The sequence below is a fragment of the Mesoplodon bidens genome (genome assembly GCF_964165515.1).
Source record: "Mesoplodon bidens genome assembly, chromosome: 15".
NCBI classification, from domain to species: Eukaryota; Metazoa; Chordata; class Mammalia; order Artiodactyla; family Ziphiidae; genus Mesoplodon; species Mesoplodon bidens.
In genome coordinates, this window is record NC_138171.1 from 69,024,251 (window position 1) to 69,048,952 (window position 24,702).

The window sequence follows — 24,702 nt, forward strand, 5'->3', positions numbered from 1 at the left end:
GAGTAGGTGGATAAATACCCCAACTCCCTCTCCCCTTGGATGAGACAGGAGAGAGGCATGTTCTCCAGGGTCCCCCAGAGCGCCCCACCAGGATCGTGCCCCAGTCTCCTGCTGCTGTGACTTGCTTATTACCTTTTCATTACCTGCCTCACTTCCCCCAACAGCGTTTCCTAGAATCACCTCCCACATAAACCATATGCACTCGAATCCTTGCCTCAGGCTCTTCTTCTGGGTAAATCCAAGCTAACACGTCTGCTTACATGAAATTACCCTAAATGCCCTACTTTTATTCAGCAAACTTGTACCTAGTGCTGGTCCCCAGGGTTGGCACAGCAATGCCTGGCAGTGAGTGCAGACCCCCAACCTGGTCCTAGGTGACTAGGCAAAGGGCTCCAGGAGCACAGCCGGTGCAGTCCTCCCCTAAGACGGAACTGACCCCCCTTAATTCTGATGTGTGCGAGAACAGTCCGAGCTACCAAGTTTTGAAGGCCTAGCAGGCAACACTTACATCCAATGTGAAAACTCCTGCACCTAATATTTTGAATGATTGAGAAGGCACTCCGGCATCCCAGGCACTTCAGGTCATTAGAGCATCTGTGGTTATTGTTCAGCTTGATCAGTGAAGAGCATTCGGGAGACTACTATGTGCCTGCACGGTCCTGATGTGGCCTTGTTTTTATTTAAATGTATCTCCAGCAGCAGCTTCTTTACTTGTCATTTGTCTTCCTTAAGTAAAACTAGAGCTCAGAATGGGTTTTCTTAGAAAAAATAAAGTTTAAAATATGAATTCATTTTCTCTTCCTGTTTGCAAAGATTAATAAGAGGACATTCACTGTATTTTGCAAAAGCTTATTATTGTCTTTTTACACAACCTATTTTTAAAAATTTTATTTATTTTTTTATACAGCAGGTTCTTATTAGTTATCAGTTTTATACATATTAGTGTAGATATGTCAATCCCAATTATCACGACCTATTACTGTCCATTCTCGGCTGTAAATTTCCAGAAAGCAGGAGCCATTTGTATTTCGGGGACTTTTCCCAGGATCGAAGTGTTCTGAAAGTGTACTTGAATAACAGACGGTAGCGCCAAGACCTCTCCCTCACCTGCTCTGACCCCTAGCACCACTGGTCACCCTCATACCGTGTGGGGGACACCCCAGAGCCCCCATCCCTGCTCCACATCACATGGCTGTCTTTCCTGAGATAAGAATTGGCTGTAGGGACTGTGTCAGCTCAAAAGCTTGGAACAAAACTCATGTTATGATTTTCAAATCCCTTTTCCATGAAATTTGTGTGAAATAACATTTCTCTGAAACGATAGCAGTTTTAAGTTTTATGTCACGTAACTATTATGGTGTTCTGACTGCTTCAATGGCTTTTTAAAAAGGCAAAGTGCTCACCCGTTGAGGGTATCTGTTCCTTTTAAAATGTGTCTGCAATGTCAAATTCCATTCTCCATCAAGAAAAATCATAAATATTAAATCATATATATGCTATCTATCCATATGTATGTGTGTATATTACCATATATATCAATGGCTGTATATAGATTTGCAGTACAAATCCATATACAGAAAATATATAGTTTTATCATGAATAATTAATTTTAACCTCCTGGAAGGAGTGAGAATTCCAGATTATCACTCAACATTTGAATAAAGGAGAAGGCATTTTCCTCTGTTTTGGAAGTGTGGATTGTTTTTCTTTTCTTTTCGCCTCATGCCACTCTGAAGCTAAATGAAATTATAAGAAGGAAACTGAAGCTGCATATTCAATAGAAAAAGAGTGAAATGCACTCCAGAAATAGAAGAGAAATATCAAGATGAAATTCCAGCTGGGAGGGATTCCTAGAGCTATAGGGGAAAACAGAGCCTCTGGCTTTAATTGATGGAGGAGTCTGCCCACGGATGGCCTCTTATAATCTGTGCCATCTGTATTATTGATTAATGAGGTCAAGGGCAGCATTACTCACTGTTGGTTCTCTCCCAGGACCCCTGTTCACTTTGCAAAGTGCTCAGGAAGCACTGTCTTCTCATCACCATCTCCCCGGCTCTGGGTTGGGTGATGCCGGCCAACAGATGCCAAAGAGCCTCCCTCCCATGTTGATGCAGGGGTGCTGACAGGTCCCTCCCTGCCAACAAATGAGTCAGATGGTTGCTGGCCTCTTCTCGAGATAAAAGCCCCTTCACCAAGAAGCAAAGAGAGTGGCTTAGACCCAAGCATCAGTGTATCCACATCTGTGGAAAAGTAAAATATTCCATCAGCAAACAATGAACTGTATTGGTGTTTTTTAAAAAAAAAAAAAAAAAAAAAAGACTAGCTAAATGGAGTAGTTTCCCAGTTTTCTAACTGACTCTCTCCCTCCTGGAATATGTCCACACCCTATCTGTATCCCTGTCTGTTGTCACTGTGGTCACTCCTTCTGCCTTGATAACTTGCCCTGAGTCTCTTTAGAGCAGTATATTTTTAAATTGAGCTGTGGTAGCTGCTTTTTGGTCTCTCACCTCCAACTCTTCCCTCCTTTGGCTACCATCTCTAACGCACCTGCCTAATGGCTTAATGTCACGGAGAAAAAAATATCTCCATGGGAGGTGTCACAAATGGGTATCTGCTTTTACCCCTCCTCTGTTTACGCATTGTAGCATAGAGTGTCAGGTCAGGGCCATGAGACCCAGGCTTCTGGGTTCAGATCCAAGCCCCCACCCCACTGGTAGTTGTACAACCACGGTCAAGGCTTCACCTTGGTCACGTCCAGATTGCTGGCCAATGAGGGTGACACTGCCCACCTTTTTGGGTTGCTGTAGGATTGAATGAAATAACCCTTTCAGTCCTCTTGTTTTCAGGAAGTGTCAGGTAAATCTTCACTACTGTGGTGAGTAGTGGTCACAGAAAGGGAAGGTAGAGGTGGACATGAGGTCATGGTCACAGCTTTCACTATAGATACTGCAGAATCAACGATGCTTTAATTCCTTCTAGAGTGTGGAGAAAAATTATTCCCTAATTTGCCTCCTTATTTGTCCTCCAGTTCATTGCTTCTATAGAAAAAATTGGTTTTGCATAAATAGACTCACAGACATAGAAAACAAACTTATGGTTACCAAAGGGGAAAGTGAGGGGAGGGATGAGTTAGGAATTTGGGATTAACAGATACACACTACTATATATAAAATAAACAACAAGGACCTGCTTATAACACAGGGAACTATATTCAATACCTTGTAATAACCTGTAATGAAAAAGAATCTGAAAAAGAATATATACGTGTGTGTGTGTGTATGTATATATATATATATATGTATACATATATATATATATATATATATATATATATATATATATATATATATATATACCTGAATCACTTTGCTGTACACCTGAAACATTGTAAATCAACTCTACTTCAATTTAAAATATTTTTAATAAATAAATAAATTTTTAAAAAATTGGTTTTGGTAAATGTAGGCTCTGAATCTGGAGCCGAACTTTGGAGATAGTCTATACATTGAAAACTATTCTATTTATAAAGAGATAAAATAGATCACTATCCATGCAGATTTGACATCTAGGCTCAGCATGAGGTGCATTTCTTGCAGGAGTAAATCTAAGTAAATCTAAGTTGTATTATACTTTCTTATTTTAGTTTTTATTTTCATTAAAGTTATACGCACAGAGCTTAAAGAGGCAACCACTTCCAGAAGGCTTATGATGAAAGACAGCCACCTTCCCATCCCACCCTTCAGAAGCAGCTACTTTCCACTAGTCTGGTTGTTCCTGACACGTGCTCAGTGTCTCCAAATAACGTGCTTCTATGGCAGTTACTTGACTTTCCAGTTTCCAGAATGTTCCATGGCTTCACAGCCGTGTGGAAGAGAAAGGTTAAGGTCTCTTTCAGCCCTGCCCACCCCGACTGCCCAGCCCTCGGTCCTCCCCAAACAAGTACACCATAAATTTGCTTAGACAGTAGTTTATGCTGTGTTTATTATGACTGTGGGACCACTGTTTAGAGCTGAGCCAATAATGGGTAATGATTCATCTTCCTTTCCTGCACAACTCTGTGTTTTCCCCATGGTTTAGAACTGTCTTTTTTGTTGTTGTTCATTTGCTGAGGTACCTATGCTCTTCCCAGAGATCTCCAGTCTCCTTTCCGTGGGTTCCAAATCATAAGAGTTTCCATCAGTTTTGTCCTTCTCTGGCATCATTTCGTCTGAATCTTCTGACCTGCTGCAAAAGTTTCATCTTGGAATCTCCTTTTACCATCATTTCGGAATCTTCCTTCACCACCATTCTGGAAATCTTCTTCACTTATTAGGATAGATTTTTATTGTTTGGTTTAATGGTTTATTGTAACATAATTCTCTGTAACAATTGTTTTACTCCCTGATTTTAGTGGAGCACATCCTCCAGTAGCTTTCTGGGCAAAGATATGTAGGAATTACATTTTTTCTGAGATAATTACACTTTTATTTTTAGTCTTCTGTCACTCTTTTTTTTTTTTTTTTTTTTTGCGGTACACGGGCCTCTCACTGTTGTGGCCTCTCCCGTTGCGGAGCACAGGCTGTGGACGCGCAGGCCCAGCGGCCACGGCTCACGGGCCTAGCCGCTCCGCAGCATGTGGGATCTTCCCGGACCAGGGCACGAACCCGTGTTCCCTGCATCGGCAGGCGGACTCTCAACCACTGCGCTACCAGGGAAGCCCTCTTCTGTCACTCTTAATGAACAATTTGGTTGAGTGTAGAATTCAAGGTTGAAATCATTTTCCTTTCTAATCTTGAAGGCGTTCCTCCATTGTCTTCTAGCTTCCAGTGCTTTGGTTGAGAAATAAAATGTCATTCTGGTTTTGATCCTTTGTATATATATATTCCTGTTTTTCTCTCTTTGGTAGTTTCTAGGACCATTTTTTGGTCCTGGTATTTTGAAAATTCACAAGGACGTGCATTGGTATGCATCATTTTGTCCTTTGTGCTGGAAAATGCACATCCTTAACTTCTGGGAATTTTTAATTATTTATTTGATTATTTCCTCTCCTCCTTTTTCTGGAACTTCTCTTCTTTAAATGCCAGGTCTCCTGTTTCTGATAAGGTGAGGGATGTGCAGTCACTGGTCTGCTTGAAGAGAGGGAGGAGGTTTGGGATTGAATTCTTAAACAGTCTCACGGTCATCCCGTTTTCAGGCCACATTTACCATCACTTCTAGAGCTTGGCCCACTGCCCGCTGAATGACCAGTTGTTCTGCTTTCAACCTCCAAAATTTCGTTGCTCTGATCAGCTCTTCTATTCTCCTTTCCTCCCAGGTTTATGTCTTGTTAAAAAAAAACCAGTCCTTTTGCTGTTACCCTGTTATAGTGCAACAAGAAAGAGCAAAGGTACTGGTATGTGTTCAATCTGCCATCTTTAATTAAAAGCCCAAGTGATTTTTTAGGAAAATTCAGAATTGATAGTTGCCACATGTTTTAAGTCCGTTAGCCTAACTATAATAAATTTTAAAATATTCACCACGTTTTATGACCTGATGGAAAATGAACAGTCTAGTCCAATTTGTTCTGTTCCATAGACGGTAAGTGATGGTCACAGGTTCTGAGAGTATACGGTCCAAGGAGAGATGATAAAAGGGTAAAGTTTGTTCTAAAGTGATTCTCGTGGCACAAGTTCTTTTCTTGACAACCCTGTCATCTGTAACTTGGATCTGCAAATACACATCCATATAAGGCAAAATTAGCAACAGAAAATACCTCAGTGTCCCTACAGCAGTGGAAGAATGTGTTAATGAAAAGAAGCTGGCCTCATTATTCATTTATGGTTCTATTTAAGTCATATCTTTCATGTTATTTGAATCCAGAAAGCCCTCTCTGGTTTGACTTTGCCTGATCTTTTCTTCATAGCCGCACACAGCAGTAGGGGAGGGAAGAGGTGCCAAAGGCCGCCTTGTCCCTGGAATCCCTTTTCCTGTTGTCTTTGGTGCACTGTGTGCCTGTCATTGTCCCAGCTGAGAGGTGGTATTTGCTGTGTCCTTTTCCGCTTATGAGGCCAAGGGCAAAGGCAGCTAGAAGTGTCCTGTGGCCCTGGGGTGGCTGACACTTTTCTAGGGAGGTGGGGGGCACTGTGAGTGACAGCCCAGGAAGCAGCTACGACAGGGCACTGGGACTCTCCCAGGCTCCTTCGGGAGCATCTGCAAAAATGGACCTGCTCTGCAGAGCAGAGGAAAAATACCAGCTTTCACTCCAAAAGAGACTTTGAAGGACTTGCAGAGGAGAAATGACTCTTCCTCCAGAGCAGGGATCTTAACCTGGGCCCCTCCCCCTCTCTCCTCCCCCACCCCTCCCCGCAGCCCCTCCTCCCACAATGCCCAGCGGGGTCCCTCCCCTCCTTCTGCACCAGGGGCCTCCTTCTCCTGCAGGAAGTCTGCACACAGGAGGCCAAGCCTGCTTATCCTCCAGCAAGGTGTCCACTGGTCTCAGCAGAGTCACCACCTCTTTAAAGGGACAGCTCCCCACTGCTAAGATAATGTTTTCTCCAGATCAACATGCAAATCAATCTTTTAAAAATTCTGATTAAGCCAGGGGTCAAGTGCCCACAAGGCCAGGCATATAATAGAGAGGAGAGAAGAGGGCGCGGGGAGTGGGGGGGAGACTGCAGATCAGCTGTCCGCGCCTTTCTGAAGGGTGACAGCTGCCCAGCCCTGGGTAGAGTGTTGACAAGGTCACAGGGTCAGGAGCTCCTACGGTCCGCGTGGCGTTAGGGATGCTGAGGCTGGCGGGCTCCTGGGAGACATGGGACTTTGGCTCGGCTGTGCAGAACCTTCCTCAGATTGTCCGTCTACCCAGCTTTCCCTCTCCTCTGGGGGTCAGACCCCAGTCATGGCTGGGCAGCCCTCCCAGTTCCCCAGCCTACTCCTGGTCTTCTCTCCTGGGCGTCTCCCCCTAATGAAGTCCTTGCAGGTTCAACCCCATCTTGGCATCCGATTTTCAGGAGACCCAGACTGTTATGCCTAAAGACTTAAGTAAATTCCTATCAACTGGCAGATGGCCTGGGTCTCCAGGACAGAGACACAAGTGCTAGGTTGTGTGTCTGGGTCATCACTGGCCACGGCGCCAGGAGCCAGGCTGTCTCCCTCGCACAGTCGATGTCCTGTTTCTCACCTCCCTTCCCCTTTTCCTCCAGGTTGTGGCTCTGTCCTCCTGGTGCCTGCTGAGGGACTCCATTTACTACACGCTGTCCGTGGTCGCGCTCATCGTGGTAAGTGTGTGATGGGCACCTCGCCTGGATCCCTGGCCTCTTATCTCCCAGTCATCCTTCTCAGCTCGGGGGGACGTGTGGCTCCTCCAAGTGGAGCAGGTGCGTGGAGGCGGCTACTTTGATCACTCAGAACTCCAGCCTGATGGTCCAGTGCTCAGAACAGGAGCTGGCTCTGGTCCCCCAGCTCCATGAGCATCCCCTGCTGTTTTCCTACGATTCCCCCGACCCTTCGCACTCACTTTCCTCATGGGCTCCTCTGTCACTCCCTTCAGCATCCCTGGGTGTGGACCTTCCTTCTCCCCCTTACTCTATGCACTCTCCCAGGACACGCCCTGCCCGTCCCACAGTACCGGTTGCCATTACCGCCTTCACGCGGACACGCCCACACTGTGTCCCTAGCAGTGGGTAAGCAACTCTCTACTAGACATCTTCATGCCCCAGACCCAATGGGTCTCTACACTTAGGATGATTTCCCCAAGACTGGACCCTCCTCCTTTATCTCAGCCCCCATTCCTACCCTGGCTACCCAGCCTGGGAATGATATTAAACTGACCTTCCCCCCAACTCCCAACATACGCATTTGGCGTCATTGTCCTGTGGATTTTCACTTTGTAAAAGTCTGCCCAGTGTGTCCCCCGTAGCCCGTTGTCCTTGAGGCTTTTTGCATCTCTGGCCTGAACTGATGAGGCTCACTGCAGATTAATGTAACGAGTAGCATCACAGCTGCCCACCCCCTCCCCCTCTATTCCCCCCTCCCTGGTCGGTCCTCAGAGCTGTCCAGACGGTGTCTCGACAAAGAACACCTGCAAGGGCCAGTCCTGTGTTGATATGATCAGTGGCTCCATGTCCTGTGGGGACAAACCCAAATGCCTTAGCTTGGCAAGCCGAGCCGTCTAGGAGAAGGCCAGCAAATCAGAACAACACGTGGGAATCGGGAGACCTGGCTCCTAATTCGGGTCCCCTTCTCACTAGCTCTAAGGACCTTGGAGAAATCAGTGTCTCCAGGTCTTAGTTTCCTTACGCACAGAACGGAAGTAGATCCTCTGAAGGACTTACTTACCTGTTTACAAAGCACTTACCTGTATATTATTTAATTATAAATAATTAATTTAATTATAAATTAGATTTAATTATAAAGCTGTATACAAATAAGTCAAAAGTGATGTTTAATACAAGAATTTCCCCAAGGAATCAGATGGGTTAGTTAGTCAACAGCAGCTCCAAGTGAGGAGCTTGGGTTTACAACCACAGCGCCCTCATTCCAGGGGCGATTGACGATCAGGAGGGTTGAGACCAGCCCCAGGGGCAGAAGTGCTCCGACACCCACGTTGGACTGAAAACACAGTGTGTCTGTTGAATTCCCGGTCAGCAGACTTAAGGACACCTATGAGCTCTGTATTCTTGTACCTGTGGAACGATCACCCTAAGATCTAGAAGCCTCTGTTCACCCAGCCCAGACTGCTCAAACACGCTCTGCAGGGTCTTTGTCCTGTGATGCCCGATCCCATACAGCTCACATGCACTCTGCTCTTCTGCTGTCAGGGTATTTTAGGATGATTTCTGAAAATTACATTTTTCAAGAGACGTGTTAGTGGATGATGTCAATGAACGCAGTTCTCCATTTTACTGAATTCCAGAAGGAGGTGTCCACCCTCCTAGAGACAAGGCGATGAGCCAGAACAGTGCAGTCCAAGACCCCCTGGGAGGGACTTCCCTGGAGGTGCAGTGGTTAAGAATCCTCCTGCCAATGCAGGGGACATGGGTTTGAGCCCTGGTCCAGGAAGATCCCACATGCCGTGGAGCACCTGAGCCCAAGAGCCACAACTACTGAAGCCCGTGTGCCACAACTACTGAAGTCCATGTGCCTAGAGCCCGTGCTGTGCAACAAGAGAAGCCACCGCAATGAGAAGCCCGCGCACCGCAGCGAAGAGTAGCCCCCGCTCCCTGCAACTAGAGAGAAAGCCCGCATGCAGCAACGAAGACCTGACACAGGCAAAAATAAATAAGTAAATAAATTTATACCAAAGGGAAAAAAAAAAAAGACCCCCTGGGAGCACGGACTCAGCAACGTCCACGCCCGTCGGCAGATTTGCCGGCATCGGTTTCACTCTGTTTTCACATAGACACCTCCTGGACCGTGTGTGAAATAACCTGTCTTCTGTCACATTTATCTGGACGTGTTCAAGATAGAACAAATGTAATTGTCGCTGATGACGTGTGAAGAAACAAAGCGGTTTTGCATCCTCAGGCTGTGGGCGACGCTCACCCGAGCGGGGTCTTTGGGCAAAGCAGTCACCTGCTGAGGACAAATCAGAGCTGACTCAGCTGCTCGCAGGATGCCAGCAGCTCTGTGTTCCCTCCGATGGCAACAGAGTCAAAAGCAAGTGATTCTTTGCTGTGACCTAGAGATTGGACTGTGTATTTACTGACCTGACATCAAGGCTAGATTTTTATGATCTTGAGAAAAATTACCTTTCTCCACTGTTAGGAAGTAATGCAGAAGAGAACATCTGGGTCCTCAGGGTTTGGTCTTGGTTCTTTCTACTTTAAGTGGTGTTCCTCCAAATTCAGCAGCACAGGAAACGCTCAGCATGCCTCCTGGAAACATGCAAACCAGAGATTTTAATTCAGTAGATCCTGGGGTTGGACCCAGGAAGCTTCACTTCAAGCAGGATCTTCCCCCGTGATTCTGATGCCAGTGGCACCCACTGCGCTTGGAGAAACTCAACCTCAAATACGGTTGGACACCATTTCCTCAGATGTACATCTGCTGCAGGTGAGGATCGTCTGGAAAGGGGAAGCATCATGGCAGCTTGGTTGTCTGGATTTCTGAGGGCTGTTCGTTCTTGGGGTCATTTTCACATGAGACTTAAAACCAGCCTGAAGAGCAAAACAGCCTACTACCCGAAGAGCAGCACTTAGCAAAGGAGGTTCCTCAGTGTCCACAGATCTCTTCCATGCGCCAGCCCCAGGCTGCTGCTCCACACGCCATATCTTTTTGTCAAGGTTTCCTAGTCTCCTCTTTCTATGTTTTCCCTGATGTCATGGTAACAGCATCACTTTTCTTTGGGTTTTCCTTGTATGACACAAAGCTTCTCCATCGGACTCTGCAATGGGCACTGAAAAGTCCTGTATTTAGAACCCTCCTCCTACCCACAAATAATTACCAATAATTATCTGAATAATTTATTTTAACTATTAGGGGTTTTTTTTTACCCTCTCCCCCTTTTTATGGCTCTGAAATGTTCAGAAGGCAGTCCCCCGAGGTGCCACAACGAAGAGCTCATTCACCTGGAGGGCAAGTCCCGACTAAATGGGACCAGAGGCCACTTCTAAATACATCTGCCCAGAGGGAGGAGCCCCGAGGACAGTCCCTCAGGGCTGGGGATCCAAAGAGCAGGAAAGACCACATCTCCAGGGAGGCTTAGGGCCGCTGGTCCAGGGAGTGCTGACGGGGTCGTTACTACCTGGATTCTGAAACAGCTGACACGGAAGCTGATGCAGAGGGCCAGGCCAAAAAGCAGAAACACAGCACGGGTGTTCTGAAACCAACAGAGCTTCAAACGGTTAACTTAGAGACAAGGGACTCAGTTCACGTCAATATCTGGGATTTACCTGATCTTTGCTCTCTGCTATTTTCTAGTTTGTTTGTTGTTGCTGTTTTTTAAAGAGAGAGCGAAAAAATAAATAGATAAATAAAGAGAGAGCGGAAGAAATTAAGAACATGCTCTCCTCTAAAGCAGTTCTAATTGCAAAAGCGTACAGCGCCTGTCTCTCAGCGCCCTACCCCCGCCCCATCAGGCATCCCCCTTTAGCCCAGGTGACATTCTCTACAGTGAAGCATCAGGCCCTGGAGAAGCTTGGCATGGCCCAGGAAGCTCGCCCCATGACTTGGGTCTCTTTCTGCAAGAGAAGTGTCGCTGTTTAGGTTCTGAGAGCATCCTGGGTCCTTCGGAGCATGTCCTGTGTGCATCTACACGGTGGGTAGTCTGCAGACCCTCATGGACGTTCTTGCTGCCCTCTCTCACACCAAGGACCCACCCCCATCTGACTGTGGCAGCTCCGGCCTCCCCATCTTCTTTCTCCAAATTCCAGCAGACCCGACAGACAGTCTCTTTTATTGAAATGTTACTGTAATTTACATAATCATGTAATTTCCATAAATGCAAATGATTCATTACATCGTCAATCTAACAGCTGCCCTAAAAGGAATACTTTATTTTTACCCTTCATCTCTGCTTCAAGATGGGGGATTATGAGCACCAAGAGAAGGGAAACTTCCAGGGGGTATGGAGAGGCCTCTGAGACAGGTTCCAGATAACAGACAGGCTCACAAATACAGCTTGGGGGAGGAGGGGCTACCCACCATGGAGAAGGGCCAGGTGGGCCATGGGCAGTTGGAGGGCCCCTCAGGGCAACCTGAGCACCGGCACAGCAGCAAGGTTCATCCGAGGTGACACTGCCCTCTCACTCAGTGCAGACCCCCACTCTGATAAAGAGAGACAACTCCGCTGACCCATCTGCCAGAGAGAGCCTAGGCAGCACTGTCCAATATGATAGCCACCGAGCACATGAGCCTTTGAGCTCTTTTTTTTTAATTTTTATTTTATATTGGACTATAGTTGATTAACAATGTTGTGTTAGTTTCAGGTGTACAGCAAAGTGATTCAGTTATACATATACATGTATCTATTCTTTTTCAAATTCTTTTCCCATTTAGCCATTGTACTCGTGAAATGCAACCATTGCAACCAAGGAACTGAACCTTATTTCATTAATTTCAATGTGTGAGGCCACATGTGGCTAGTGCCTGTCATCTTGGATAGCACAGTTGTAGAGAGCAAATCCTTCCATAGAAAGTATACCTACATTCTCACGGGTACTTTCAACAGGCATAGACTCCATACTTCCTACGGGACTGAGTACAGTGTTGGGTCTTTCGATGGAGATTTCCTCGTTCAATACTCACCACTGCGCAAGCAGCTGCGATAGGAGTCCCATTTTACAGATGGCAACGCCAAGGCTCCAGAAATCCAGGTATTTGCTCAAGGTGAGCGAGCTGCAACCTCTCAGGCCAACCAGAGCAGGAGGATAAGATGTACAGCTGCATCAGCCCAGCAAAGAATTCAGGTTTTCCCTCCAACAAAACCTGCCTCGTACAGTCTGGCTTTACCCCACCTACCACAAAGTCCACCTTCACAGGGGCGCCCGAAGGAAGCGCTTACTTTACATTTGGAGACTGAACATATCTGCCTCCCTCTCCTGGAAGTCTTTCATTAAGACAACTCATCTTAAATCTCCTTATCTCGCCCTTTCTGTGAGAGGAAAGTGCCTGACATGTACCCTGCTGACTGTCCTCTGGTGCCTGCTGGCCTCCACGGCCCGTTCCCCTCGGGCCCTTCCTCCCTCTCCAGTTTGGAGACCCTGAGGCCCTTCTGCTGACGATTACATCTCAGGGCCCCAGCAAAGCGGGAATGACTCTGGCAGCCTGAAGATTCTCACAGAGAAGGATGTGAGAGAACATTCAAGTTCCTCAAACAAACCAGGGGGTCCCCTGTTCCCTTATCCCTGCCACAGTGAGGAGACAGGGCTGCTCTAAGTGGTGCCGGGGTCAGGGAGGGAGCCGGGGCATCCGAGCATTTGCTCCTGGAGCCAGGAATCGGGTTGGCTGGACGGGATTCCAGGAGACTTGCTCTTTCCCGAGGACAGCAACCTGGACATTTTAGTTCCTCGCCTGTGTTGTTTGCGCTGCTGAGTGAACATAACCTTTTGCTTTAACAACCGTCATCTCCTGTGTCCTAAATTGGTTCTCTCATCACTGTTTCTTCTGCTGTGGCCTGCCCTGCAGGTTGATAGGGGATGTCCAGCTCCGCTCAAGCCCTGCTTTTAGTTCCTACTCTCCTGCATCCCCAGCACCATCAGGTCGGCCAGCTGGAGATGCTCATGTCAGAATTACTATCTACCCTTCAATTGGAAACCATATCTGTGCCTCACAGCTGTTTTCCAATGTATTCCATCTGATTCCTCCCCTCAGAGGGAATCGCCATGGGCTCCGCTAAGCCACCCGCACCCCTGTCCTCGAAGCTGGAGGAAGGCAGGACTCCGAGTAGGCACATCTCCTGAGGGCATCTACGCCGTGGGGGGGAGCAGTTTCCCTTCCCAGCAACGCGGGGAAGATGTTCAAGGTTTCAGTCTCTTGAAAGAGAATGATGGTGTTGATTTTCTCCTTTTACCTTCACTGCTTAAAATTCTGATGGTGCCAGAGATTACTGTACAAGCTACAAGATCTCAGCTCCAGCACAGCAGCCGCCCAGCGCCATGGTTACCGCTAACAACCAGCCAGCCCAGGGCCGCTGTGCGCTGCGGGGCCAGCCTGGCCTCTCCTCTCCTGCCCACTCGCCTGTGACTACCGGCTGTCTGTTCCTTGCTGTTTCGCCTTGAGTTCCCTGGGTTGCTCGGTCATCCAGGGATTCACCTGCCTGATGGAAGCCTGTCTCTCTCGGAAGAATTCTAGAGCAGACACCAGCACTGAAAAGCTGGTTTCCATGGTACCCAAACGTTTCGAGGAGGCCTGGAGGAAAAGAGGGTTTTTTCAGATTCACTCCTGTGAGTTCCCATTTAGCTCGTCTGCAGAACACGTGGAAAGCTTAGCGTGAAGCCGGGGGTTGCTCTGGAGGAACCAGATGTGGGTCAGAGAGCAGGTCCCTGACCAGCCATGCAGCAAATCTGCGGCCCAGAGGTCAGCGCGCCCACGCGGGCCCTGGCTGGGGGTGGCGCAATAGCAGCCTCGCCCCAAACACAACCAGCAGAGCACAGAGAGCTGCTTTCCCAAGGCTCCTCTGCAAAATCCCACTTGGGAAAAGGGTGGGGCAGCTCCGACCGCTGCGCTCAGGTCTGGGGACTGCGTGTGGGTGTAACTGAGGGACCCACCTGGCCCCATCTCAGAGCACGGGGCAGGAGCTGCCTCCAGAACGTCACCCCGCCCCGTGATGGCAGTGGGCTGGCCGCAGGCGGCTGCAGGAAGCCGTCTGTCCAGGGGCCCTTGCCCACCTCCCAGGAGATTTCATGGAGCCGCCAAGGGGACTTGGTCCAACTTGATCTCAACATCTCTGCCCGGGGCCGGGCCGCTGGGATGCGGGGCCTGGACGTGAGCGCCACCTAGTGGGGACCGGCTGGAACTGGGGGCGCAGTTTCTTGTTTGAGGTGGGGCAAGGCGTGTGATTTCAGGTTCTCTTCTACCCTAGTCACCCAGCCAGCAGGGGTGGGGAAGTTGTTTTGTCTTCTTTTACTCACCGAGTGAGCATGAAAATACAGAGGGATGTGCAACACTCGTCTTAGGAGAATCAAATGAAATAAAATCTGTAAGGAATAAGAAATCCGCTCTAACCATCAGCCACACCAAGTGAGATTCACCATCTTTGTCGTCGTACGTTTTCAGACAGGCTGGTTCCATGCTCTGTCGGCATGGTCCAGAGATGTGGTCTACCCAGGGGAACAGTCTGTGAACAGTGCGGATTTCCTTCTGGGTGGGTGACAGTCAGCCGGCCGGCCCCCTCCAGGCACCACCAGGCTCTGCAGGCAGGTCTCTTTCGTCACCACACACAAGTCTCTTTCCATTCAGGTTTTCTCAAAGGCCTGATTTATAGTCCCTTTTATCAATGTTACTGTTCTTTTTTGGAGGCTCTCGTGTTTCCACCCAATCCTCTTGAAGCAGCGGGGTCAAATCCAGACCGTGTTCACTCGTGGGCCACAGGGTAGCTGAGGCCCAGGTGGTCAGGGACCAGCATCGCTGCCTCTGTCGTTTGGAAGTTTCTGGTTCCCTCCCCCCACCACGTTTGCATCCAGGCGTGCCTCACTATTTCTCTGGTATTGTGTTCCCTGTAAATTCTGTTCTCACTTTGGAATCCTTTGTACAATTAAGTCCATTCTGAGTTTTTTTCACCTTTCAGTTAGGTGGCACAAAATAAGGCTTCCTTAGAGCTGCTTGCGTATTGCGGAGTGTTGGCTGCCCTCCCCAGAGAGGACCATTAAATTGGTGATCTAATCAACTCTTTACTAGTATCTTGTGCTCTCTTAAGTGGCTCTGAATTGATTGTTCCAGCCTGCTGCCCAAGACTGATATTGAATTAACTTCAATTAATAGAAAACATTTTCCAACTTAAATCACTGCTTCTGTTCCATGATTTCTTGGGTTTTTTGAAAGCTAGCAATTATGTAACAGCGGTTGGGAATGAATTCCATACCATTCGGCCTGGATTGTGGGGCGGTTCCCTTTACTTCTTTATTTCTCTTCCCACTCTGGTCTGACATTTTCATCCAAATGCCGCCCTGTTGGATCCGATAATGACAGATGACAAAGCGGCAAAAACTGATGAAGCCAGTGTGTTTGTCAGTGTCTTGTTGGAAAGAGTGAGTTACAGAGAAGAGGGCGGCCCCCTTTCTCCTCATCCTTCTCTATGCTCCTTTGGGGCGACTGGAGGGAGGTCCTCTTGCGCGCCTTTTCAGCTGCACCTGCTGGTCTTTGAGGTTTTCTCTGTGTCTCTCACAACTGGTGGTCGTTGTCATCGCCGGGGACTGAAGCGATGTCCCGTTGTTAGCCGAGTTTACCACCTGGGTGCAGTAATCACCCTCTACACCCAGATGCTTCTGCCTGAGAGTCTCCAGAGGGCCCCTGAATGAAAGTTGCTCAGAGATGGTCTCGCTCAAATCAGTCATGTCCTGTGAGTGTGGGAAGAAACAGCTTCCTACCTGAATGAAATAGAAGGGCATTCATTTGGTTTCAGCCCCATACCATCTGGGCAAATAAGGGTGTCATGGAAAGAACACGAAGTTAAGAGCCAGGGCTGGGTTCTAGGACCAACTCTGCAGCTATTTGGGCAACCCCAGGGAAATTACTCACGTTCTCTGCAGCTCCGTTTCCCGTATAAATCAAAGGGCTAGGATTATACCACTTTTTCCCCCCAAAATGAGAAGTGATCTTAGATACTATGTGGAGTAGGACTTAAATAAACTCAGTCCTGTCGTGTGCTTTCTTCGGCTCCTAACTGATCAGGGAGGTCTCTGTTTGGCCCTTTGCACTGCTTCTGACCCTCGTGAATCTCCATAGAAGCTCAGGTGCTTTCATAAAAGCTCCAAGGTGCTGTACGATGTGCAGAGACATACAGACAGCTTCCAGGGGACCCGTAAGTGACTAATGTTTGCAAGCACCCACCAAGCTCCGCATCCCCTTCCAGATCTGAAATTCTACAAATAACGAGGTTGGGCATGCTTCCCTCTCACTCCATCCTCTGACAGAACTTGCAGGAAGGCTGGGATGGCCTGATGCCCACCCCAGTCTGCCAACAAGACCTCCTTCCACTAACACTGACCAGAGACTATACCAGCACAGAGGGGAGTTTGCCCACAGATGCTTCACACCCCAAACCGGCCCCAGCCCCGATTCCCACCAGCCAGCCACAAGGGCGGATAACATGCAGTTATAAAACATGTGTGTGCGTGTGTATGTGTGTGTGTGTGTCTGTCTAATCTCTCCTTTTTATTTTTTTTCACAGTTCATTTATGATGAACAAGTTTCCTGGTAAGTACCTCTTTTCCCCTTCCAATTTCCCCTTGCTATGTGGCAGAGACAGTATAGTAAAGACCAAGGTCAGGGTCTAGGAAAGAAATGGAAATGTCGGGGCAGCTTGGAACAACTAGCGTTTCTCAGGAACCATCTCAACAAAGAAATTAAATCAGCTTTCACGGAGCAGAGACCGCTTCCCTTGGGCTGGCCTGGTGGGCTTCCTTTGGGGACCCTGTTATCTTGCTGTCTTTATCATCCAGATTAGACAGTGTAAGGCAACTGTGCCTTTCCACGGTCAGTCACGGGCAAGGCCATGGTTAAGATTTGATGAACCTTTTCCAGTTGTGCAGACCGCATCGGCATATTCCAAATACCATGTATTCAGTATATCCCAGGAACCAGAGGTGAAGGCATGTCAGTGACCTTTAACCCATTAAAGTTCTGCCTAACATTCAAGAAGATCTTAGAGCTCTGAAAAATCAGTGATTTTTTTTTTGATAGATTAAAAAAAATGCCCAAATTAAGTATACGGGAACATTTGCATTTGGGTCAATGTCCAAATCACCTTTTTTGAGATGGGTTCTGAGCATGTCAACTGTGTTTGAAATGGAAATAGAAATTGGATGTGTCATGCATTCTTGTTACATTTTTCAAATATTTGATCTGCCGAGGTAGAGTGATGTGAAAATACACCTACTTCTTCTGAAAGAACATCTCAGAAACAGGTAGTTGTGATGCTGTAGGTAGACGACTTCCGTGGTATTATTTAGAGCTAAGAATGAGCTAGAAAAAGAAGCACAAACAGCAAGGTCCTACTGTAGAGCACGGGGAACTATATTCGATATCCTTTAGTGAACCATAATGGAAAAGAATATGAAAATAATAATAATAATAAATTATACCTTTAATTAAAAAAAGAATTACAGAGCCCAGCAGTCTTTGTTTTCAGCAAAATGAGTGCTAGCCCTTTGCTGGAGCGACATTTCTTTGTCCTAGGATGTCTCTGTGATTTTCAGAATTTGGGGTGGTGGGGAGCATATCACATGGACCATAAACGTTACACACTCTCCAGGGTATTAAGGTACTTTTGTCGGCTCTCTCTCCTCTGTCCAAGAGGGCAAGGGGGAGACAGCTGGGGGAACTTGCTCTAAGACACGTAGTCCCTGTACGGACCCATAAAAATAAGAAGGAAGTCTTCTTTGAATAACAGTGATCAGCAAGCTGAAAGGGATCAAGACGCCTGGGAGCACCGCAGGTCAGAGATCAGAGGCCAGAGGTCAGGAAGAACCTCTTCGTGGGATCCACCTGGACCTGGTCGCCATGTGGAGTGGTGACATTTTCCCCTCATGTCCTTGGGGATTAAGTGCAGCACAGGAAAACGTGCAGAGGCGTTCCCATTCAAACTCATGGCGTGGTTAGCACAACCCGTGGTCTGCCTCAGCTAACAGTAGGTGCCTAAGTGTTGCTCAGTGTTGCTGCTGTTTGCTAACAATGCTGCCATAAGGAAAAGCAAGTTATGATCACAGTTGATTTCAGAAACTTTTCTGCTGCTTTTGTGCAGAAAACCTGAAAAAAGGAGACCCGTGGGTGGTTTAGTGTCTGTCAGTCTTAGAAGGAGCCCTCTCTCCACATCTCCTTGGCTTTGCTCGTGAAAACCACGGCAGGAGGAAGTGAAAGCAAGTTCATGACCAGCCTGTGTCAGTCCTTACCCTCAAGGTGTCCTTTAGGATATTTCAGATGGGAAGGAGCAAGAACAAGAGAGTCGGTTTCCTCTCTTTTCCAAAGGCTGACCCTCCTACGATGTCAGAGGAGAGAACCTGGGTTCCTAGGCTACTCCCTGAGCCTGTGCTGAAGGCCGGATTCTGAGGTCATCGGCCCCTCAGCCTGGGCACCCGGGCTCCCACAGGAGGGAGGAGGTGGGAGGGCCACGGATACAGGAGTCGCAAATTCCCAAGCGGGTTTTGGTCCAGCCTGGGGTGGGTTGGAATCATAACTCATGCACAGGTGAAACTGCGGGAAGACCTAGGGGAAGCTTTCACGGCACCGAATATCAGCCTCAGATGGCCGACCTGTTACGTAATCATGGTTATCATGTGGATGGGGTGACGGAGACCGTTTTTCACAAGTGAGGCTGAGAAATTAAAGTCTGCACCACTGACCCATCACTGCTTTGGGATTTCCAGGGATTTCAGCTCCTCTTTTGACTGCAAAATATACTGAACTTTAAGATATTTTTTACTGTCCACATCTCTTACCTTCTTACCCAGCCACCCATGAGTATTTATTTTGCTGAAAGAGTGAGTCTAGGAGCTGATTCCTCTGATTTCTGTCCTAAGAGATGGACTCTTCAATCTGTGCAATTAAAGCACAGTAGTATTTCAATAATTCCTTAAACAGTGAATTCCTGTCCTTGTTGTAGGACATTCCAGCATGTTCTAGCAATGTCAAGGCAGGTAACCAATTCACCCCAAATCCTTGAAAGGAAACTAATGTCAGTTGTGCTTATTTTGAAACTAAAGTACTCTTTAGGAGGAAAGGAGCCTTGTCAAATACAAGTACACAAGGGGAAGGGATCCCCACCATGCATGGTTTAGATTCCTTTACCGTTCCTCAAGCAGCGTTCCACAGCAAGTCACATTCAGCCAAGAAGTGGCCATCAGAAGGCTTTTAGTAGCAGGTAGTAGAAAAGCCAGCCACAGTGGATTGCAGAAATAGTGGTTTATTTTTCATACATATCAAGTACCCCAGATGTAGGTAGTACAATGGTTCTGCATTTCTCTTGACCTTTCCCTAATGACCCCAAGATGGCTGCTGTGGTTCCAGCCATCAAGTTTGGATTGAAGGCAAGAAGGAAGAAGAAGGGGCTATGTCGTTTCATTGAACACCTTTCCACCTTATATCTCTTTGGTCACAACTGCGTCTGCTTTGACCAATAAGTGTCCAGGGGGGAATAGAATGACAACTTTAGACCAATCATTTATCCCACCCTCCTTGAGATCAAGGGTCCCCAGTTACTGCCTCAACATAGTGGGGTTCCATTAGCAGGAAGAGGCAGGGGAATACCCGTCGGGTGCTTTTCCATCAGATACCTGCCCCAAAAGACGTCTGACATAGATAGCATCAGAGATCCACCTAGTAGGGTATGTGTTCACCCTGCCCAGCAAGACCCCCACTGTTGCCAGAAGAAATTCAGAATGTGTCTTCAGTGAGTCTGAAGACCTGACAAGAAAACGAAAGGATGCAGGGTGCTGTTTTTGTCTCTTCTTTGAGCGAGTCGTGACTTTGGGTGAGAAAGGAGAGCCTGGGACGCGACCTGGACAGTGTCCATCTGCATGATGTTGGAGACCGGCTTTCGTGGTTCTGGACCCTGTTTAGGAAGTGGAGACGTGCCCTCTGGGCGAGGGGTGGGGGGATGACAGGGCGTAGCCCTCCAACAAGGAAAAGAACAATCTCTGGCAGGAGAATCCAGGGCCAGTTGTAGGTGGTTCAGAGTGGAAGTTTGTGGGAAGGGAAGAGCGCACCCAGATCACACAAGCCCAGGTACCTGGAGGACAGCGGCAGGCTGTGGCTGGGAGGGGCAGATGGGAAGAGCGTGTGACATCAGGGTCTGCATTTGTAGTCACTTCAAGTCCCAAACTGTTCATTCCTGAGCACCTCCTGGCTGCCAGCCTCCGTTCCAGAACTGGACACAATGCAAAACCCAATTTGGCCGTGGCCTTGGGGATGTCTGAGACTAGGGGGAGCAGACACGTCATCACGGTGTCATTTGGAGATACTCATGGCCCCGGGGGCAGTAGGTGGGGGGGCGACACCAAAGGGCAGGAAGCCAAGACTTGATGCTCAAGCGCGGAATCAGGCCAAAAAGCAGAGGGGCCTCAGAGAGCCTCACTTGATGAGGAGGAGGCGCTGGGTGGGCCCTGAATCTGGGTGCCAACAAGGCAAACCTGAAAGGCCAGCAGGAGAGGGAACCCCGCCGCCACAGGCATCCCTGAAATGTGACGGCAGAGTCGCTCACTCAGATATTGCAATGGAAGGGCTTGCTTTGAGTAAAAAATCAAAAAGATACAAAGGAATGAGAGAGTATAAATATACCTGTTCACCAAGTGCTGGACGTAATTCAGCCTCATGAGGATGTCTCTTTGACGTTGGCTTGTTTTCCAATGACCCCTCACCAAGTCTGTAAAAATGCATCTAAGCAATCACATGACTTCCCTCCAGCTCTTGGGTATCTCTTCCTTCAGAATAAAGCTGGAATAAAGATTCGCTTTTCCCAGTTATGTTTATGCCACGTGTACATTGGTTTCAATGAGATAAGGACCACGCTCAGGCCCCTTGGAGGTGTCTTGCAACTGAAAATTGACATTTCGAGAAGTCTCACCTGTGCAGATGAGCTGAGTGCTGCTCTTTGCTGGGGAGGGAGGGGTGCCTGCTTGGGGGGCACTCTGTCAGGGAGGCTGATCTAAGGAGAAACCAGATCGTTGAGGCGGGAATCAGATGTGAGGAGTGGTGTCGAGTGACTGCTAGAGACAGGCATTAGATGTGAATAAGTAAATAAAGAAGATAATCCCAGACTGGTCAGAGGTTTAAAGAACACAAACAGAAAGTGAAGGAGGAGTAGGCAGGGAAGACTTCTTGGAGGAGGTGACGTTTAAGCTGACATTTGCAGGATGCAAGGGACCAGCGAAGGAGTGAAGGGAAAAGCATTCCTGGCAGAGGGGACGTTAAGTGCAAAGGCTCTGGGGAGAAGGAAGGAACTTGCCGTGTGCAAATGAAAGGAGGCCAGGTTGGGACACAAGAGGATTGGGGGAAGAAGGGAAAAGAACCGGGTTTTGCAGGGAGGGGCACCTTTGATTTTTTTCTCAAGACTCTTGGGAAGCAATTGAAGAGTCTTAAGCAGAAGAATGACAGGATCCAGAAACATTGAGGAAGGCAGTTCAGAGGCTGAAATTAAGGTGGGGGAGGGAGGTAGCAGTGGAGCGGGCAGACATCCACAATTCCAGAGATATTTTGGACACAGAGTCCCGATGGGCATGGGGGAGGGTAGAGAGGGCTCCACTTTTACTTCCAGATGTGGGGCTTGACTGTGCAGTTCACTGACATGGCAAAGCCCTGGAGAACATGAAGCTGGGGTGTAGGAATTAGGAATTCTGTTCCGACCTGCATCTAGACGCCACGTGGAGAGGCTGTATTGACAAGTGGATCCTGAATCTGGAGCTGGGAGAAGTGTGGTGTGGACGTGTCTGTTGGTTTTCCAGAAATAGGACAAGAGGACATCACCTAGAGAGAACATTAGAGGTCACACTGAAGAAGTGGAGGGAACACAAAGGGAGGGAGAAGAAATTAGGGGACAGGAGGAAAACCAGGAGTGTGGCCCTCAGAAGTCAGGAGAAGAGAGTGTCTTATGAAGAGGGTGGGCAATCAACTTCAGATGCTGCAGAAACACTGAACAGGATGACAGAGGACCATCTCTGTGGCTGTGCATATCTGCAGAATCGTTCTCAGCCAATGCATGGTAGCTCGTTGCCCCGTGGACATGCCATAACGCACGTACCCGGTCCTTCATCTGATAACCTCCTTGCTTCTTTCCAACACTTCATTTTTATAAAACAGCACTGCAACGAAAACCCTGTGTGTGCCTCCTCTTTACATTTGATCACATATTTCCCCAGGATCCGTTTCCAGACATGGAAGTTGAAAAAGCGAAGGAAACCATAACCTAGAATTTCTTCATAGACCATCCTCCAGGAACCTTTTCTTAAAGCCAAAATTACTCCCTCAATTAACTAATTAAATTCTACAGCTAAAGGGGAACCTAGAAGTCAAGTTCCCTTGCCTTTTAACTGAAAGTTACTAAAATAAAGAAAATAGAGGAAATATTCGAAGTATCAGAAGTTCAAGGTACATTCCAGAAGGTTTCATTATTTTTCTTTCTTTCTTTCTCTTGACCACTTCCCCACTCATTCATGCTCATCCTTCCTGCTAGCACCTTCCCTGCCCAAGGTGTCTGTATCTCCCCACCTCTGTCCCTCCCTCCCCCTCTCCCCTCCCCCCCACTCTTCTTCCTTTCCTTCTCCGTTTCCCTCTCTCTACACATGCCTTGCTCTGATGTACCTAACAATCCCTCGGTTGCCCTTATCAGTTCCTCTAGTTTGCCCTTTGTAACTGTATCTGAATAGTTTCAGTGAATGATTAAGCTGTGGTCAGATTTATACACATACCCCTATATTCAGCTACATTATAGAAGGCTTGCTGGGTTCAAAATATTCTTTGGGGTGAGCGAATAACAGAGAAGAAGGAGCATTTTCCTTTGAAGTAGGGGAGGAAGAGAAAGATCCTGAAAACCTGGATACAGCCTAGGAAATGTCTGCAGACCAGGAAATATGTGGAACTTGTTTGCACGTCTGCTTCATGCTTGCCGTGCTTGGCAGGTGAGCTGCCGTTCACATCACACATGTGTCTGAGAGGACCTGGACTATGGCACATCTGTCTAGGGCGGCTTCTGTTAACTGACCATTCTTGGTTTGTCCACAGGTGGGAGTCTTTAGTCCTCGTGCTGATGTATCTCATCTACATTGTCATAATGAAGTAAGTAAAATACTTTCTTAGTTTGTCTCCCAAAACGTTTTCCTGGGCTTCCCTGGTTGCGCAGTGGTTGAGAATCCGCCTGCCGATGCAGGGGACACGGGTTCGTGCCCCAGTCCGGGAGGATCCCACATGCCGTGGAGCGGCTGGGCCCGTGAGCCATGGCCGCTGGGCCTGCGCATCCAGAGCCTGTGCTCCACAACGGGAGAGGCCACAACAGTGAGGCCCGCGTACCACACACACACACAAAAAACAAAAAACAAACCTCTTTCCTACTGTCAGCATTATGTGATAATGTGGACAAAGGAACAGGGGACAGGGCGGGTACCTGTCATCAGAGGCTCACTTGGCTCCCTGGGCAGCCTGCTAGGAATCAATGCAATCTCGACTTATAGCAAAAGCATAGACCCTTCCAACCCAAATGTATGATAGAATCAAAGCTTCATGGTTTCATTTGAGAAATCTCTCAAACCCTTGCCCCTCTTCAGGACCTGGCAGCCTAGCTTTTGGCTGTTTTTTCGCTCACTTTCATAACAAGAGAGGAGGTAAAGCTCAATGTGTTATGTTTCCATATAGGTGGAGGGAAGATGGGACCAGAGCTGGATAAGAGATAACTAAAACCATGGATCAAATATCTACAGACTTCCGCTATTCATATTGTATTAGTCAGCTATTGCCGCTTAACAAATGACCACAAAACTTAATGGCTTAAAACCACAAACGTGTATTATCTCGTACCGTTTCTGAGAGTTAAACATCCAGGAGCAGTCGAACTGGAGGGTGCTAGCTCAGGGGCTCTCATGGGATTAGAAGGAAGAGGTTGTCCAGGGCGGCTGTCATCCGTTTGGGTCTCCAAGATGGCCCACTCACGCTGCTGATGAGTAGATACTGGTCGTTGGCTAGAGGCCCCAGTCCCTCACCATGTGGGCTTCTCTTCAGGGCCATTCTGCCGTCCCCACACCCGGGAGTTGGCTTCCAAAAGAGCAGGTGATTCAAGAGAGAGCAGGAAGGACCCAGCAACAGCTTTTATGATATGGTCTCACAAGTCACACATCATCACTACTGCTGTGTTCTGTGTATTAGAAAAGAGTCACTCAGTCCAGTCCTCACTCAACGGGTCTACTTTGCCTTTTGAGGAGTAATTTTTTTTAATTTATTTATTTATTTTTGGCTGTGTTGGGTCTTCGTTTCTGTGTGAGGGCTTTCTCTAGTTGTGGCAAGTGGAGACCACTCTTCATCGCAGTGCGCGGGCCTCTCACTATCGCGGCCTCTCTTGTTGCGGAGCATAGGCTCCAGACGCGCAGGCTCAGTAGTTGTGGCTCA

At 47.9% G+C, this 24,702-nt stretch overlaps 1 protein-coding gene across 1 annotated transcript in view; it reads left to right on the forward strand.

The window, feature by feature from the left end:
• The window catches only part of SLC24A3 (solute carrier family 24 member 3), a gene marked incomplete at its 5' end in the record, with an annotated part of 479,028 nt that overhangs the window by 413,357 nt on the left and 40,969 nt on the right, over positions 1-24,702 (forward strand). The window contains 3 exons of the mRNA XM_081256468.1: positions 7,161-7,235; positions 16,787-16,812; positions 23,329-23,382. Of these exons, the coding sequence (XP_081112594.1) occupies positions 7,161-7,235; positions 16,787-16,812; positions 23,329-23,382 (155 nt within the window). The remainder of the gene's footprint in view (positions 1-7,160; positions 7,236-16,786; positions 16,813-23,328; positions 23,383-24,702) is intronic.